The following is an 18,091-nucleotide window of genomic DNA, read 5'->3' on the forward strand; positions in this document are numbered from 1 at the left end:
CTTAAGGGGTCAATTGACAATTTTGGTCATGTTGCCTTATTTGTAGATCTAACTTTGCTGTACATTATTGCTGTTAACAGTTTATCTCTATCTATAACAATATTCAAGATAATAACCAAAAGCTGCAAAATTTTCTTAAAATTACCAATTCAGGGGCAGCAACCCAACAACGGGTTGTCCGATTCATCCGAAAATTTCAGGGCAGATAGATCTTGACCCAAAAACAATTTTACCTAGTCAAATTTGCTCTAAATGCTTTGGTTTCAGAGATATAAGCCAAAATCTACATTTTACCCCTATGTTCTATTTTTAGCCATGGCGGCCATCTTGGTTGGTTGGCCGGGTCACCGGACACATTTTTTAAACTAGATACCCCAATGATGATTGTGGCCAAGTTTGATCAAATTTGGCCTAGTAGTTTCAGAGGAGAAGATTTTTGTAAAAGTTTACGGACGACGGACGACGGACGCCAAGTGATGAGAAAAGCTCACTTGACCTTTCAGGTCAGGTGAGCTAAAAACGGATCCGATTCCGGAGCGGATAAGGGTAATTCAGGGTTTGCCGATCAAATACAATGAAAAAATAATAATTCCAGGCAGTTGACAAAATACATCTATGATGATAAAATATAAACACTAGAATTGAAAAGAAAGAAAAAGTAGGAAATATTTTTTTACAGAAACTCAAGATTACTTTTAGTTCATAAATTTTCATCTCAAAATCCAAAAAAATGTGACAGTAAATTTCTTTATCATTAATAAATATTGATATTTCATGTAGAATTTTGTATAGTGTAAACGTATTACTACAATTCCAAGAGGTAATGTCTTCTCAATTTTAAAGGACCAGTACAAATCTGGAAGTTTCTTACCTTATTTTCACAGAGGAACTAATGCATTATAATAGTGCAACTAGATATGATACATGTATATATGTCTCTGCTTAAACAGCTTTGAATTTGAACTGTTTTATAAAATGGTATAAGAAGAAATAAATTACCAATAGTTGAGACAACACACCCACCCATGGTGACACCCTCCTCAATAACAAAAAAAAAAAATTATCTGAATTTATAATATACAAGACAATTACAATTGTTATTAAATATTTTATACAACAGTGACTTTGACAATGAAACAAGTTGACCTAACACCAACAGCACATTAATTTTGTTACTTGTATCTTACTATGTTAGGAAATATTTCAAGTAAAAGTAGGACCTGGAATTTAGGTTGTGGACCTTTCAGTTTGGAGTACCAAATGTTAATTTGAACCCCTGTGGTTACTATGGAACTGAAGTTATATGTAATTTGTTTAATAAAATAGCAGTTACTTTGTATCTTACGTATGTACGGACGGACGTACAGAGGGACAAGGGTAAAACTTAATGCCCCCTCCACTACGGCGGGGGCATAATAAAAAAATAAAGCTACAATAATCAAAATTTAACTGAATTAAATCGTGAATCACATGTAATTTGCAATCTGATTGACATATATTTATTGTTTATATAACATGCACATGCGTAGTAATTCAGTCCTGTTCAGCGCTGAAAAGTGGTCACATGGATTGAATTACTCCTGGTCTTAAAGAGGTGACGAGGAGGTTGGGCCAGGATACCAGACTTAGCACCAACATCCTTACAATGTATCTTTAATACCTGGAACATCTGGATTCTTTTGTCTAAAGGAAAGCCAACTCCACCATCCTAGCAATGCTCCAATTTCATTTCCAGAGAAAATATGCCATGTACCACTGGAAATTTTCAATAAAATATTTTAATGTACCGTTAATTTTTTTTTAATTTCAATTGTTAAAAGACAAATAAAAAAAAAAAATCTAAAAGTCTAGAACACTGTGCTGTTCTCAATTGTCTGTTGCTTTCTTCCTGGGAGTTTGGTTTGAGTGGTTGTGGTGTCCAACACATTTTGTAATTCCTTTTGTCTTTCCTGAATGCAGTGTAGACAACTGTCGACACAAATATTTTTAAATTATAATTAAAATGTTTCAACTATCTCAAACTAAATTATAACTAGAAAACTGACAAGTCAGCAAGGGCCTATTAGGCACATTTTTGTGTAAGAAACAGAAACAAATAATCAATAAGCAAATCAAGGTCATGAGGTATGAATATTCTTAAAATTTAGATCAATTCAGCAGCATTTCTCTATAGATATAAAGTCTTGTTAAAATCCAAGCACTATGTATTTTAGACTAAAACTTCAATATAGTAGCAATAAAAGCAGTAAGCCTGTACCTGATTTAAATTCAATTATATTGATCATTACAAAGCTAAATCATGTTTTTGATTCTGATCGAAATTTCCTATTTTGAACCCAAGTTCAGTTTGCCTAAATGAATCATTTGAATAAGACATATTATGGGACAATGAATGCTAAAATACAATCACCCTGATAAAATAATTCATGTTAAGAGGAAATGTGTCTTGAATATTCATTTACCCGTCTAGTTTTTCAGCAACAGCAAGTCTGTCAGCATCAGGGTCATTGGCTAATATCACACTACTATTGTTAGCATTGGCTGTGTCTATTGCCAGTGACTAAAAATTATTAAAAATACTATCTTAAACTACATTTCTTGCAAAGGCAGTCTATGTTAAATGATGGAAAGGTGTAAATAAATTTACTGTGTAAGTGTGAATATTTTTTAATGGCAAGTGTTAGTCATTTAATATGTTTTCATGTATGAGTCAGTCAAGATTTTCTGTTATTCCACCATTTTCTGAATTTGCTGTCATTTCATAACTATGTAAAGCAGGAAACGGAATATCTTAAAACAAGAACTGTGTTTTTTTATAAATATATATACATGTAGACTAAACATTTAATATTTAAATTTTAAAATATATATTGATTTTAGAGCCAATTTCTCCCCATATATACTTTCTCCTCTATAACTTAGCTTGTACTGAAGTCTTAATTGGAGGTTAACTTACTAAAGCTCCTTCTCCTTCTTCTGGGTTTGGATATCGTACTGTGGGAAATTCTGGATCTGGCATGATCTATTGAATGTAAATATAATTATTTTTACAAGCTTCAATATAGTGTAATAGTACTAAATACATCAGGAGAGTATATAACTCCATGCAGACTTCATGAAACTGTAGTGAGGTGTCGTTTTGTTCCAAGTTGTGTGACTGTTATGTCATATCCATGTTGTGTGACTAAAATGTCATAACTAAAGGGAGTTTATATCAAGAGAATATGTTCTCTTTACATGGTAACATGGTAGCATGTGAACAATGTTTTTAAATATATGTACAGTCAACTCTTATTGTCTTGAATTCTGTTTAATAACAAAAATATTGCACGAGTCTAAATACTTCTGCGGTCTCAATGATGAAATTTTATCACTATCCTGTCGAGATAACATATACACTAACCTGTTCTACCACAGGGACAGGTTCTCTAACGCCAAAAACTTTACAGACCTCTATAACATAATGATATCCTACACCGTGCATGGCAGTGTATGTGAATGTATGTACTAACCTGTTCTACCACAGGGACAGGTTCTCTAACGCCAAAAACTTTACAGACCTCTATAACATAATGATATCCTACACCGTGCATGGCAGTGTATGTGATTGTATGTACTAACCTGTTCTACCACAGGGACAGGTTCTCTAACACCAAACACTTTACAGGCCTCTATAACATAAGGGTATCCTACACCGTGCATGGCAGTGTATGTGAATGTATGTACTAACCTGTTCTACCACAGGGACAGGTTCTCTAACACCAAACACTTTACAGGCCTCTATAACATAAGGGTATCCTACACCGTGCATGGCAGTGTATGTGAATGTATGTACTAACCTGTTCTACCACAGGGACAGGTTCTCTAACACCAAACACTTTACAGGCCTCTATAACATAAGGATATCCAACACCATGCATGGCAGTGTATGTAAATGTTACAGATGACTTACAATTCTTCTCTCTACAATATACAAGAGTGCACACACTGAAATGTCTCGCCTTCTTTACTAATCATTGACATTATGTTGATAGTCCTAAATATAAAGCTTTATTACAACTGTCACATAAACTTAACATTAACCAAGTAAACTAAACATTGACCAATGAACCATGAAAATGAGGTCAAGGTCAGATGAACCATGCTAGGCAGGCATGTACAGCTAACAATTCTTCCATACAACAAATATAGTTGACCTATTGCTTATAGTTTAAGAAAAACAGACCAAAACACAAAAACTTAACACTGAGCAATGAACCTTGAAAATGAGGTCAAGGTCAAATAAAACCTGCGTGACTGACATATAGATCATAAAATATTTCCATACACCAAATATTGTTGAACTATTGCATATAGTATTATAAAAAAAGACCAAAACTCAAAAACTTAACTTTGACCACTGACCACTGAACCATGAAAATGAGGTCAATGTCAGATGAAACCTGCCCGCTAGACATGTACACCTTACAATCATTCCATACACCAAATATAGTAGACCTATTGCATACAGTATAAGAAAAACAGACCAAAACACAAAAACTTTACTATAACCACTGAACCATGAAAATGAGGTCAAGGTCAGATGACACCTGCCAGTTGGACATGTACACCTTACAGTCCTTCCATACACCAAATATACTAGACCTATTGCTTATAGTATCTGAGATATGGACTTGACCACCAAAACTTAACCTTGTTCACTGATTCATGAAATGAGGTCGAGGTCAAGTGAAAACTGTCTGACGGAAATGAGGATCTTGCAAGGTACGCACATACCAAATACAGTTATCCTATTACTTATAATAAGAGAGAATTTAACATTACAAAAAATCTTAACTTTTTTTTCAAGTAGTCACTGAACCATGAAAATGAGGTCAAGGACATTGGACATGTGACTGACAGAAACTTCGTAACATGAGGCATCCATATACAAAGTATGAAGCATCCAGGTCTTCCACCTAAAATATAAAGCTTTTAAGAAGTAAGCTAACGCCGCCGCCGCCGCCGCCGCTGGATCACTATCCCTATGTCGAGCTTTCTGCGACAAAAGTCACAGGCTCGACAATAAAACCATAGACTTAATATGCTTATGCTTATGTATTCAGAACCTGACCATCAGACAACAAAATCTATATAACATCATAAAAAGATTATGGAAAATACATGTATCATGTTGAAATTACCTGGTATATTTAGATTTCTAGGAGCATACATGTCGCCCATAATGTACATTAAAGCCATATGAAACCAGTTTCTTGATTTCTACAGTTACTAAAATTATTGAACCAATGCATGTATATATACTAAACTAAGTCCTGTATGCACGTTTTTTATATTTTTTAAGAATCTATAGCATATTATCGACAATTAATATTTCACTCAGTGATTGTTGATCACAAGCTAATTAACTTTCAAGTTTGTTGCCGAAGTTTACTAGTTTGTTACATTGATAAACAATCAACACCGAGCATGTGAAGCATGTGACAAATAAGTGAATTGATAGAGCCATGATTTTTTTTTAATATTTTCCATGCCTTCCCATTTGTTAATTAAACTTTTCCTCATCAGTTGTAAAATTATTTGTTGTATTTAATTTGTTCTTTAAGAATCAGTTATTACTATTTACCTTCCAGTGCATGTTTTTTTTTCCATTTTTTCATCACACTTTGAAAATGACAACATATTCAAGTCTATTTTAGAAATGTTTCTATATGCTAAATATAAAATGTTTAGACCAGTAGGAGCAATTTTTGCTAATATTTTCTTTTTTCAATGTATTAACTCTTGGTTAAAATAAAAGAAGAATGTGTCTGAGGACACGAATGCCCGGCTCAAGCTTCAAACAAACAAAAATGGGAAGGATAGAAAGACGGAAGGACGGACTGTTAAGGGTAACACTAAATGCTTAAAAATAGAGTCTTTCATTTTACCTAAAATAACATAACTTTTTCAGATCTTCATTATAATGTTTCAAAATATCATTGTAAGGATCCTTCCTTAGAGGACTTTTCTCCACAACTGATGCATCCCAAGAAGTTATCAGTGGTGCCAAGTTTTCCTCTATTGACTTTGCTACATATTTATCAACAGGGGAGATAATCTAAAATTGAAAAGGGAAATAAATCAAATTTTCAATGATTATCACATGTATCATGTATAGATCTTTCAAGACTATTTATCTTTAATGAAACTTGATAAACTTGAAACCTTGATGGTTCTACTCTTCAAAAGGTTTCATTTCATGCACTTCAATGAAGGAATCTATTTTAAGCAACAACAACAAAAATTATGCTATTGGGCCTGTTTTTAAATGATATGATTCTATGATCTAAGATCACTTCATGGCATACATTACATCACATTTGTTTAATAAAACCATTTGTAGACTTTAAAATGATGTCACAATAGTAAAACCTCATGTGTGTTCAACAGTGTATTACTTATATATACAAACAATCAAAGAAGCATTATAATTATGGTCCTTTATTGCATTTCTGTCACCAAAAGAAATATTGATATTTTTGACACAGATAAAATGACAGATCCTAAGTATACGAGACCTGAGATCCATTACTTCCATAGACTTTGTAACCATTGTCTTCTTTAGGATTATGGGAGGCTGTAACCATGATCCCACAGTCTGCTTTACAATATATCACAGCATAAGCCTGCAAAATAAAGAGGTAAATATTTCAGTCCAAATGCCAAAAACTTTTTCACTTTTTATTGAAATTTAGTATTGAAACAGTAGTTTCCAAATTGAATTTTTTATGTGAAGTCTTCTTTTTTCTTTTTCTTTTTTGGGTAGTTTTGTGAGATTTTCACTTTCAATTCTGTGTCATTTTTTAATGTTCTTAGGGTAGTTGCTTAATATCCATATTTTTCCAAAGAACTATCACTTATAGCTCCTGATCATGAAGATCATAATGTTGATCCCTGAACCAAGATATGTGGTAAAAGTTAGGTGAATCCTATCTTACAGATATGCATATTACATGTAATGATTCTATATTCCAAGTTCATAGTAATTGGAGCAGCTTCAGAAGCCTTCAGTGCTCGCCACAAAGTCATGAATTCAAACCTTGGCAAAGTCAAACCAAAGACTTGAAAATTGGTATTTGCTGCTTCTCTGCTTTGCATGCAGCATTTAGGAGTAAGAACAAAGACGGGTTGGCTCAGAGTCAGAATAATGTGTCTGGGTAGAGAGGCATGTCTTTCTGTAGACTGTTACCTTGTGAATTAGTTATTTAAAAAATATGCTCAGCATGTCAGTCTAGTATAGGGTTCATATTTATATCAAATAAACACATAAAAATATGAAGATTAGAATGACAATACCTCTCATGGTTGAAATCTATCATTTATTGGCATGATTTTAAACATGGTTTGTATTACATATCAATAATTTTAGGGAACATATGAATAAAACATTTCTGTTAACAGTTTATTTTTGCATTGAATATAGTGAATGTTGAACAATGAAGAGTAAATAATGTGTAGAACATTCCTATCATAAAAAGAAATGTGTGTATTCATTATCTGAAATGTTTATTCTATTTATCCTGATTTATTGATCATTTACCTTAAAGTAATTCAATAACAGTGAGTACTAACTAGTATTACTTACTACATAAGGAGTTGGACAAACTCTGGAATAGAGGTAGACTGGTACATCTGCATTGATAAACACTGTTGTTGTCAACCAGGCAAATCTATAAGACAAAGTGAACACATAAACATTTTTAACAGTTTGGAAAAGAGGTGAACCAACAGGCAGCACATATATAAACGTTGATAAACTCTGTCACTTTCAACCAAAGCATAGTGAAAAAATATTCAAATACTGTTAAATAAGTTTGGAACAGATTTATATGGGTATGTCTGCATTGATTTTCAGTGTTAATTTCAACCAAACAGTATATAAATAAGAAGATGTGGTATGAGTGCCAATGAGACAACTCTCCATCCAAGTCACAATGTATTAAAAGTAAACAATTATAGGTCAAAGTACGACCTTCAACACAGAGCCTTGGATCACACCAAACCGCAAGCTATAAAGGGCCCCAAAATGACTAGTGTAAAACCATTCAAACAGGATTCAAACAGATCAGAATTAGTTGTGAACCTTTTGTTTTCATTTCTCAATAGATATGAAAAAGCAGATATTTAAATGTTGGTAAAAGATATAAAGATAATTGCTGCTTTGTGGTAGTACTAATAAATATTTATTTCAATAAACATGTATGTGCAAGTTGTTTTATTTCAATTTTTTAAAGTAGCTTAGTTTTATTTCAGAATTTATAGCATTTTGCCTTTCGAATGCTCAAAAATCATCCATCAACTTTATTCATAAACCAATATTGATCATCAATATGAAATAAGGAGATGTGGTATGATTGCCAATGACACAACTATCCACTAGAGACCAAATGACATCAAGTATGTAAATAAACTACAACATAACAACTTAATCAAATAAACATCACACATCTAAAAATGAAAAAGATCAAACTTATGCTGACAACTAATAAGACTGTAGAAGCACTAATTGGGAGGACTGACTTGTGAACATTCTTGAAAATGGTATCTTTTAATACAAAGGGATCACTTTTTTATGAACTTTTCAATCATCTAAGATAGTGTAGCAAACTTGGCAGTGTATTAAAGATGAAAAAGTCAGTTGACTTTCAAATATTTACATTGGTATGGAATTTCTGGGCTGTAAGAAGGTGTAAGCGTACAGTTTAAATTCCTGCAAAAGTACTATTTCTCATATCTGTGAACTTATGGGGACCAGTTTTCTCTGATAATATTTACCATAGATAATTGCATTCAGCAAAGATGCAGCTATATAAGATATGGAGGAGATCTGGTTTGAATTTACAGGAAAAAAACTGCAATTTGCGGGTATCAATTTTGTTTTGCCTAGTGTGAATTCGCATTGCCATACGACAACCTCGGCATTTATACATCCAACATTCATGTATTTAGTTATGATGTTTCTTTTGTAAGTTCGGTTGGATATTGTGTTATGTCTTATCGTTTGTGGTTTGAATTCTGTATTTTCGGTACATTTCACATGTCTTATTTGTCGGTATAGTCGAGTTAATTTCTATTTTGTCATGGATAAAGTATTGTGTAAGTCCAAATAATTATGACGTTGTCACAGCATTAATCTAAAATAGCCTTTCAAGACCGTCATAATCATGATAATTATTTGGACTAGTATTGTGAAAATAATTGTGAATTTTTGGATCTCGTTCCATATATTTGTATGAATTTCAAGATTATATGTACGTCACTTTTTGTGGCATTGATCCATTCATGTGACGCGCAGTTTGTGGTGACCTGTGCTGTCATTAATGGGAGATGTCCGTTGTTATTCTGCGGTTTACATGTTGTAATGTACTATTATATTATTTATTTATGCATTTCCACGCATTTTAGCGATATTTTTTAACATTGCCATATAAGCGGGAGGTTTGGCTAGCCATAAAACCAGGTTCAACCCACCATTTTTTCTTAAAATGTCCTGTACCAAGTCAGGAATATGGCAGTTGTTATCAAATAGTCCGTTTCTATGTATGTTGGCGTTTGTTTTTGTTGCAGTTCAGTGTTTCTGTTGTTTTCCTCTTATAGTTGATGTGTTTCCCTCGGTTTTAGTTTGTAACCTGGATTTGTTTTCTCTTAATTGATTTATGACTTTTGAACAGCGGTATACTACTGTTACCTTTATTCATGGATGGAGGAAACATTGTATTTTTTTGGGATACTTGAGTTCATGGTTGTTTTGAAGTTTGCATACAATTCTGTAGGAATTTTGTACTTTGATGAACACTTAAATTTGTGTTTCACATTTACCCATGAAATCCACGAAAAATTGGTACTCCATGAATAATTCTGAATCCACAGTATGTATATTTACCTTTCACTATTGTGTCTGCCATCATAACCAACCACCACACAGTTACTTTTAATCCACAGTGTGTATATTTACCTTTCACTATTGTGTCTGCCATCATAACCAACAACCACACCATTACTTTTTACAGATGGACAATTTTTTAACAAGTATTGACATAGACCCTGAAAATATAATTCACATATTATTATAATTATTTTTGTCAACAGGAATATATATTTTTTATAAGGACAAGCTTTGTCTCTGAATCCTTCTTACAAATTTTCAGTTTGGAATGCTTGTGCTCTGTTAATGTTAGTTTGGAATGCTTGTGATGCTTGTGCTCTGTTAATGTTAGTTTGGAATGCTTGTGCTCTGTTAATTCAGCCGTTAAATTTCTGAAATAATAGACTGCTAGTTGTTGATACTTGAATTTTTGTTTAAACTTTATCCAGAGGTTTAAAAAATAATAATAGAATCATTTTGGGAAAAATACTTATCCTTTCATATTAACCTCAAAAGAAAGACTTTTAGTTTAAGTATGGGAATACATGCACATAATTCAGGTACTAGAAGTAAAATAGACAGTGTATGTAATGCCAAAACACATTATTAAAAGCCCCTGATGATGATTCTTTAATTAAGGCTACGTGTTTTGGCATTACCTATACTTTTTATTTGTCATAACTTTTTCCTCTGATTCACATAATTAATACAGCTTCAACTAACGAGTCCCATTAGAGCTATTATGTTTAGAGACCTCTGTGTGTCAGTATTCTCTCTATTACACTTCTAGTAGTTAAATATACAAAATGGTCTGGAACATATATAACAATAATTCCTACCTGAGTAGTTTGGATAATTGTTAAATCATTCATCATAGAAAATCCTGCTGCCATTCGAGTTCTAAGTCCTGCAAAAAATATATATAAAATTGTATGCAATGATGAATTGAATTATCTATAGATTGGATTTAATTCTGGAAACCATAATCTTAAATCTTGTAAATGTGTAAACCCATACTAGAGTTAATCATGTATCTAAAAAATACAATTTCATGAAAACATGAAAAGAACTTAATTCTTGTTTGACTGCTTTTTTCTCTCATTTTACTTCAAAATACCTATAGTGTTTCAACCCCTTCTCACCCCAAAAAGAATTTTAGAAAGGTGATTCCCTTGTTGTGATTAAGATTGTGACACGGTGTTGACTGTACCCCTATTTTACATTTTTACCTATTATGTCTGTTTGTTTTATTCACACATCGTTGTCAATATAATGGAATTTGATGCGACTGTCATACAAGTGAGAGGTTTAGCGCTATAAAACCAGGTTCAATCCACCATTTTCTACATAAGAAAATGCCTGTTCCAAGTCAGGAATATGACAGTTGTTGTCCATTCGTTTGATGTGTTTGTGCTTTTGATTTTGCCATTTGATTAGGGACTTTCCGTTTTGGTTTTTCCTCGGAGTTCAGTATTTTTGTGATTTAACTTTTTTCCATAGATTTCTTCCTTGATTGCTTTTCAACAGAAAATTTGTAAAGAAACTTTGTAGCTTAATCTTAAAAACCTGCTATTCCTATTAACAAACAAATGCTTTGGTAAAAAGCTAACACTGTATATTTTGTGTTTTTGTTCAATATATATACATCTCTGTTAGAAGTGTTTTAAGATTCATCACTATCAGGTTCAATAGTCAATAGGTATATAAATTGTATTCATTTTATTTTATTACTGTGACTTGACTGTGAGTGTTGCTCTCCACCTATTGCAGTTTATTCAAAATCCTGATCAAATTGCAATTTGTTTTATCAAACTAAACTGTTCAACTGATAAGAAATTTCAACTAACTGCTGTAGAACATGTAGAAAGCCACAATCAAGTTGTGAAAGTGCAAGGTGATAAAATAAAGCATACTTATAATCTTATTAGACTTTAATTCCACTTCATTGGTGTTAAGAAATTCACTTGAAGAATTTCTATAGTATCATTGTTGAAATTGTCATTCGAAAGGTGATAGGTAGTAATTTTTGAATTGCTAAAGAAATGTCCTAATTTAAGTTTTTGAATTATTTCTTCTAAAATGGTGTTTTTCTATGCATGATACAACATGTACAAAGCTTTCTTTAAATTAATCTCTAAGATACTTGGTGAATTATCTTTAAGCTTAAATATGTTCTCTTGAAGTTTTAAAGGGAGATAAGATCAACATTTCAAAAGATCAATGAGTTCAGATTATCTCCCATGGAAACTTATTAACAACTTATTGTAATTTCACATATATTTTACTGAATATAACATGTTTTAACTCAAGCTGATGTCTGCTTCTTATGAATATAGAAGACTTTTTAAAGAAAAATTGTATGAAAGCTGATTTTGGAGTTTTTATAGCAATTCAAAAATTACTACCTATCACCTTCCGCATGACAATTATATAAAAACATTGTTTACAAATTCTGACAATGACTTTTCATAATATCAATGAAGTGGAATTAAAGTCTAATAAAATTATAAGTATGCTTTATTCTATCACCATGCACTTTCATAACTTGACTGTGGTTTTCTACAGCAGTTCGTTAAAATTTCTGACCAGTTTAACAATTTGGTTTGATAAAAACAAATTACAATTTGGTCAGAATTTTGAATAAACTGCATTAGGTGGAGAGCAACACTTACAGTCAAGTCACAGTAAAATACCCAAAATCTATTGATTTGATATCACGTTAGAAATTCTTAGTCTAACTTTAATGAATATAGAGACTTTTTTATTAGAGAGCTTAATTACTGCTGGTATATATTTGTTTAAGAAATAATTCATCCAAGCCATAAATTTGTCAGAAATTTTCACATGGCCTGGGCTGTTATATTTGAATTATATCCTGAGCATTGAAGAAGGATATAATTAACGAATAGTTATATATAGAGTTTTATCATGCTGTTGTTGACAAAGCGAATGAAGCATGTCATAATTAGAACTGATGATATATCTAAGCATTGTTATGTGTATTTACTAAGGGCTGTTCTAGATTTAAAAAACATGGGGGATGGGAGGCACTCAAATAATGAAATTCTAAGAAGTTGCATTTTCTGTAGAATTTTGTAAGAATTATAAGTAAAATAAAATTTTTGTATTATGGGGTCTAAAAAAATGTTCTCTAACAAATTAACCTGCAGTCCCAAACTCCATTCTTTTTAACAACCTTTTCTTTAGTTCTTCTATATTCTTTTCATTTACCAACTGTAATATGTCTGATCTTGTTGCCTCATTCTGAAAAAAAACAAAATATTCATAAAAATATTTTAAAAATTCTTTAAAATGCTTAATTATAATTATAATTGAAGAACCTTAAGTGAGCAAGCTCAAACACCTCATCCCCATTTATAAAGGAGAAAAGCTTTCTTTGACACGATAGTCTAGTTTTTTTCTGTTAACTTTAAATATCGTTATTTTCAGTTATGATTTCAAACACTATTTAACAGTCATGACAGTACTATTGTGCTACACAAATTCATTTTTGTAACGATGACCTTGACCTTGATCTAGTGATCTCAACATCAATTGGGTTCTTCATTTCATTATATGTGACCATATATCCAAATATTGGTGCAATTCCATTTGTAGTATTTGGTTGAGCATTTGGCACAAATGTCAGTCTATTTTTAGTAACTATGACCTTGACCTTGATCTTACTGACTTCAAATTCAAATGGGATCTTCTTCTTATATTTGACCATAATAAGCAGATTAGTGACTTACATTAATGTAGTGACAAACTATTGTTTCACAGTTGTTGAACTATCTTAAACAATAAAATATTAATTCAAACATAGTTGAAATAATTTGGGAGAAAAATTTACAAATAAAAACTTTTAAGTATCATGTAACTAAATTACAGGTGAAAAAATCCACTAGCCCATTGCCCTGAACTAGAACATTTATGCATCTTCAGTTTCGAAACAAAGAACTGTATATGAAAGGGGAAATAAAGCTGTTACATCATCAAAAAAGTACAAATTCATTTGATCTATTTTATCAAATATCATGGCCTTCAAAACAATGGACACCCACTTTGCATTATGCATCAATTTCTGAACTTGAAAAGCATACTCTGGCTAGCAGTTCTTCCAAATAGGACTAGTAAAATCCTGCTACCAATGAGTCTTAAGACTAGTGAACTGTAACAAAAAAAATGTTTAACCCCTGTTATCACAGATTCCAATACACCTTATCGCTACTTGTCCACCATTACTGGACATCACAAAGGTTCCCATAATATTTTGATGTCACAATAGGAAATGTTTGACGCTACAAAGGAAAAGTGATTGTTGTATGTCAATATTTCAAGTGTTGCAGATTCTCGAGTCAAGTGTCGCAGATTCCCAATCCAATAGCAATAAGTTCTATATACCCTCGCCTCCAGTGGCGTTTCGAATAAAGGAGGAATATATCAGTACCTACATTTAAACTGTAGTTGCATTCTACATTGCACATATGCACTTTGGGACAGGTCAAATTTTGTTAAGCCCTCCCCCATTTTTAACATTATTAGTGACCACTGTGGATAGAAATCTATATACATGTTATTTCTAGTATATTTATGTTAATATAAAATAGAAATAATTGATATTAATATAAAACAAAAAATTATCTGATTTTGGAAAAAAAGCAGTCTCACTAATTAGCGACAAGAAGCGTCAAGTAGCGACAAGAAGAATAATTTAGAGAAAAGAAGTGACAAGAAAGCAAATTTAAAATTTAGGGACAAGAAATTTAATATTCTATCAATAAATATAAATTTATAAAAACGTCAATATCTATAGTAGTAAAGCATCACACATGTTTGAAACATATATCTAATTGCTACATTAATTTGTGATATGTATTACAGCAAATATTACGTTTTCCGTCATATTATGATATTAATTTTAACTTGTGTTTTAGAACAATTAGTATATATTATCGGGTTTTATACACATTGATATCGTAAAATATCAGCCGTGAGCCACAATGTGAACTTTTTTGGCGAGTGAGCGCAGCAAACGAGCTAAAGAGCTTCACATTGTGTCGAGCAGCTGATATTTTACGATATCTATACGAAGAAAACCCGATTATCTGTTTATCGTTCTATTACTGGTCTTTTCCCCCTCCCTAAGACAGTTTCACACTTGACGAAAGCAAGCTTGATAACGTCTCCTTACACATTGTGACGTCGCTGATAACTTCTCCTCAGACATTGTGACGTCGCTGATAATGCCTGCTCTCGTCTCAAAGCTGTGATACGAAAATTACGGAGCGACTGAGCAGGGTGATAAAGGCGTAGGGAAGGACGATAATATATATTATCCTATAATTTTTTTAACAATCTCTTTGTCTAATATATAATACACTGACTGCATGCAAAATGCATTATTTGTGTGTCCGGCAGAAAAAAACAGACATAATTTGTGAGAAACAATGAACCAAGGATTTGTATAGTAAGATTTACTATACAAATCTGAAATCATTGAAATCAAACAAGAGGAAAACGTAATTAAAACGTAAATATTTTACATCATTTTATTTTGTGTATTGCCTCATTAAACGATATTTATGATGTTTATGCATGACTGAAGATTAAAGGTAATGAAAGACAATGTTGAGTTTTCAACAGGTGATGAGGTGTTCACTATTTACAATGCTTGTAATTGTATAGTCTGACGCATGTAAAAAGTTAAAGGTGATAATTGGATGTTATTGTAGCAATTAAAACAAAGGACACGCGTATCGCTTTTCTCATTTGATTTTTTTTCTAAACATATTTTTTTTTCTCAAAAAGGACAAATGGATTAGACACAATTTTTTTGACTTAGTAACGTCTTCTCATTTGATGTTTCACATTGTGTGTACTGTTATCTTCAATCTTTTATTTGGAGTTTGGTATTTTGGCGATTTTATTTTTTCATACAATGACTTTGCTAAGTAAAACAGTACATACATTATCTTAAACATATTAGTTATATTAAATAGAAACTTAAGACAATCCCTTTCTTCTTAACAAATGTTTAATTTCATCATCTATCAATATAATAAAAATAATGAAAATCACGTTATTACTGCCAGTATATATAAAAAAAAAATTTCAATGCATATTTTTTTAATATATTTAATTGGAATAAGTTAGTTTAATAAGAATTATTTTTAGTTTTCTTGTCGCTTCTTGTCGCCAGAGACATATAATACAACAGTCATGACATTGTATTATATGTCTCTTGTCGCTAATTAGTGAGACCCAAAAAAAGGGAAAGGGCTAAAAAAAATATATGATTTGCAGCATCTCAGTTCAAACAACACTTTTTGACTAACTTTGTCCCATTCAAACCATTCCCTAAGCCTTCTGTTTAATTCTTCATCTCCTGTATCGTAATTTGTAGCATTTAAAGTCATGCTTGCAATATACGCGAGAAAAGTATAGCAGACAGAATTCAAGGCCGTCAAGGGAGGTAATACGAAAAAAATACTATTTATAAATTACTTCTACTTTTTTAGAAAACGAATCTATACTATTACAGAATTATAAAGCAATAACTACCATATTTAAAACATACAAAAATCATAAAATCTTAAACAATTGTTGATACCAAGTCTGGATTATCGATAAAAGACTTACGGCTTATTTCCAATGAGGTCTATTTATATCAAAATTGTAGACCCCAATGAGACCCACTGAATTCCTATATATAAATTGTATGTCATCAAATTGACATTATCGATCAGATTAAAATGTAATCTTTTTGTTAGTTTTCTCAAGCTATGAAACTTATCAAAATATTATTAAGATAAAGCTCAAAAATATGTTGAGTGAGCAAAACTTGGATATTCTATGAGGGGCGTAAAAAGGGGGAGGGGGGTATCTGCACGGAAGAACGCGAAATAAAATTGCCATTTCACGATGAACGAACAATTAAAAATTTCTTGCACGTTGATCTTTTTACCGATTTCGCGAAACACGGTGACTAACGAACCTTTTTCACGGCTGCACGTGAAATAAAAATGGCAAAACACGTTGCACGGAAATAACCATTTACCACCCTCTTCTATCTTGACAAGGTAATACAACTAATTTCCCTTGACCCTCAACAACTCTCACATTCTCTTTGTTGACGCGAATAAGTTGAAAAACTTGTGTCTAATCCATTTGTCCAACAATAAAACATACTTAAACTTATAACTCTTTCAAGTTCATAACAACCTCTATCAATTCTGAGACTATGTATCACATGATCTTTGATTTCAGTAAATTTACCCTACATGTAGTATATACTTTTGTTTTAATATATGTTTTGTACATGGTTGAGTCTTAGTTGTTCGAGTCTATTTTCTATCACGATTCAGTTAAAAAACCCATACTACTTAATATATAATAATGCACGGTAGTTCAGTTTTCCACTTTTTCAATAAATCTAACAAATTTATTTTAAAATATTTGTAACTTATTTTTAAACTTATTAGAAAAACAGGAATACCACCCTGAACATGCGTATTCAATCTTAAATTAAAGCAGTATACAAAAGGTTTTCTAGAGTTTCTGATAGACATCGACCATGCGGTATGGGTTTTCTCGGCATCAGTGTTGAAGGCCGTACGGTGACCTATAATTGTTTATATTTTTGTCATTTGAACTCTGGTGGTTACTAGTTGTCGCATTGGCAATCATACCACACCTGCTTACTTTTTACTACAATTAAAGTATTTCCAGTCTTACGTTCACCTTTTGTAAGATATTAGTGACAATAGTTTCCCCAAACGAAATCTATATATGTTTAGACTAGTGTCAAGCTATCCAGCAATTCTCATCCTGCAATTCTCTTGGGATAAAGCTATCCTGCAATTCGTCATCCTGCAATTGCGTTCGAAAAACAACTTGAGTGACAATTTTATTTTTTTTAAAAATCATGGTTTTTGATTTGTTTTGTTTGAAAAAAAAGATAAATATATCAAGATTTTTATATCCCATTCACAAATTTCTAACTTTAGTTTACACATTTCTAACTCATCTTTACGGTCTATAACTATAATTTACAATTAGAAAAATCATGACGATTCACAAAGATTTATATATCTGTGAAGTCCCGGATATGGTTCGTTTTTATGCATGTTTAAGAATTTCTTGGGTAAGCTTTCTTAAAGGCCCAAAATAAAGCCAAATTAT

At 31.9% G+C, this 18,091-nt stretch overlaps 1 protein-coding gene across 1 annotated transcript in view; it reads right to left on the bottom strand.

Moving 5' to 3' along the window:
- Window positions 1-16,372, bottom strand: part of LOC127736673 (phosphopentomutase-like) — a 28,912-nt gene extending 12,540 nt beyond the window's left edge. Inside the window, exons 1-11 of the mRNA XM_052247244.1 lie at window positions 16,246-16,372; window positions 13,072-13,171; window positions 10,747-10,814; window positions 9,998-10,086; window positions 7,628-7,712; window positions 6,561-6,668; window positions 5,931-6,100; window positions 3,840-3,963; window positions 2,957-3,022; window positions 2,463-2,560; window positions 1,661-1,755 (exon numbers count right to left, since the gene is read on the bottom strand). Of these exons, the coding sequence (XP_052103204.1) occupies window positions 1,661-1,755; window positions 2,463-2,560; window positions 2,957-3,022; window positions 3,840-3,963; window positions 5,931-6,100; window positions 6,561-6,668; window positions 7,628-7,712; window positions 9,998-10,086; window positions 10,747-10,814; window positions 13,072-13,171; window positions 16,246-16,326 (1,084 nt within the window). The 5' untranslated portion in view covers window positions 16,327-16,372. The remainder of the gene's footprint in view (window positions 1-1,660; window positions 1,756-2,462; window positions 2,561-2,956; window positions 3,023-3,839; window positions 3,964-5,930; window positions 6,101-6,560; window positions 6,669-7,627; window positions 7,713-9,997; window positions 10,087-10,746; window positions 10,815-13,071; window positions 13,172-16,245) is intronic.
- Window positions 16,373-18,091: the final 1,719 nt, after the last annotated feature.

The sequence above is a fragment of the Mytilus californianus genome, unplaced genomic scaffold (genome assembly GCF_021869535.1).
Source record: "Mytilus californianus isolate M0D057914Y unplaced genomic scaffold, xbMytCali1.0.p SCAF_35, whole genome shotgun sequence".
Lineage (NCBI taxonomy): Eukaryota > Metazoa > Mollusca > Bivalvia > Mytilida > Mytilidae > Mytilus > Mytilus californianus.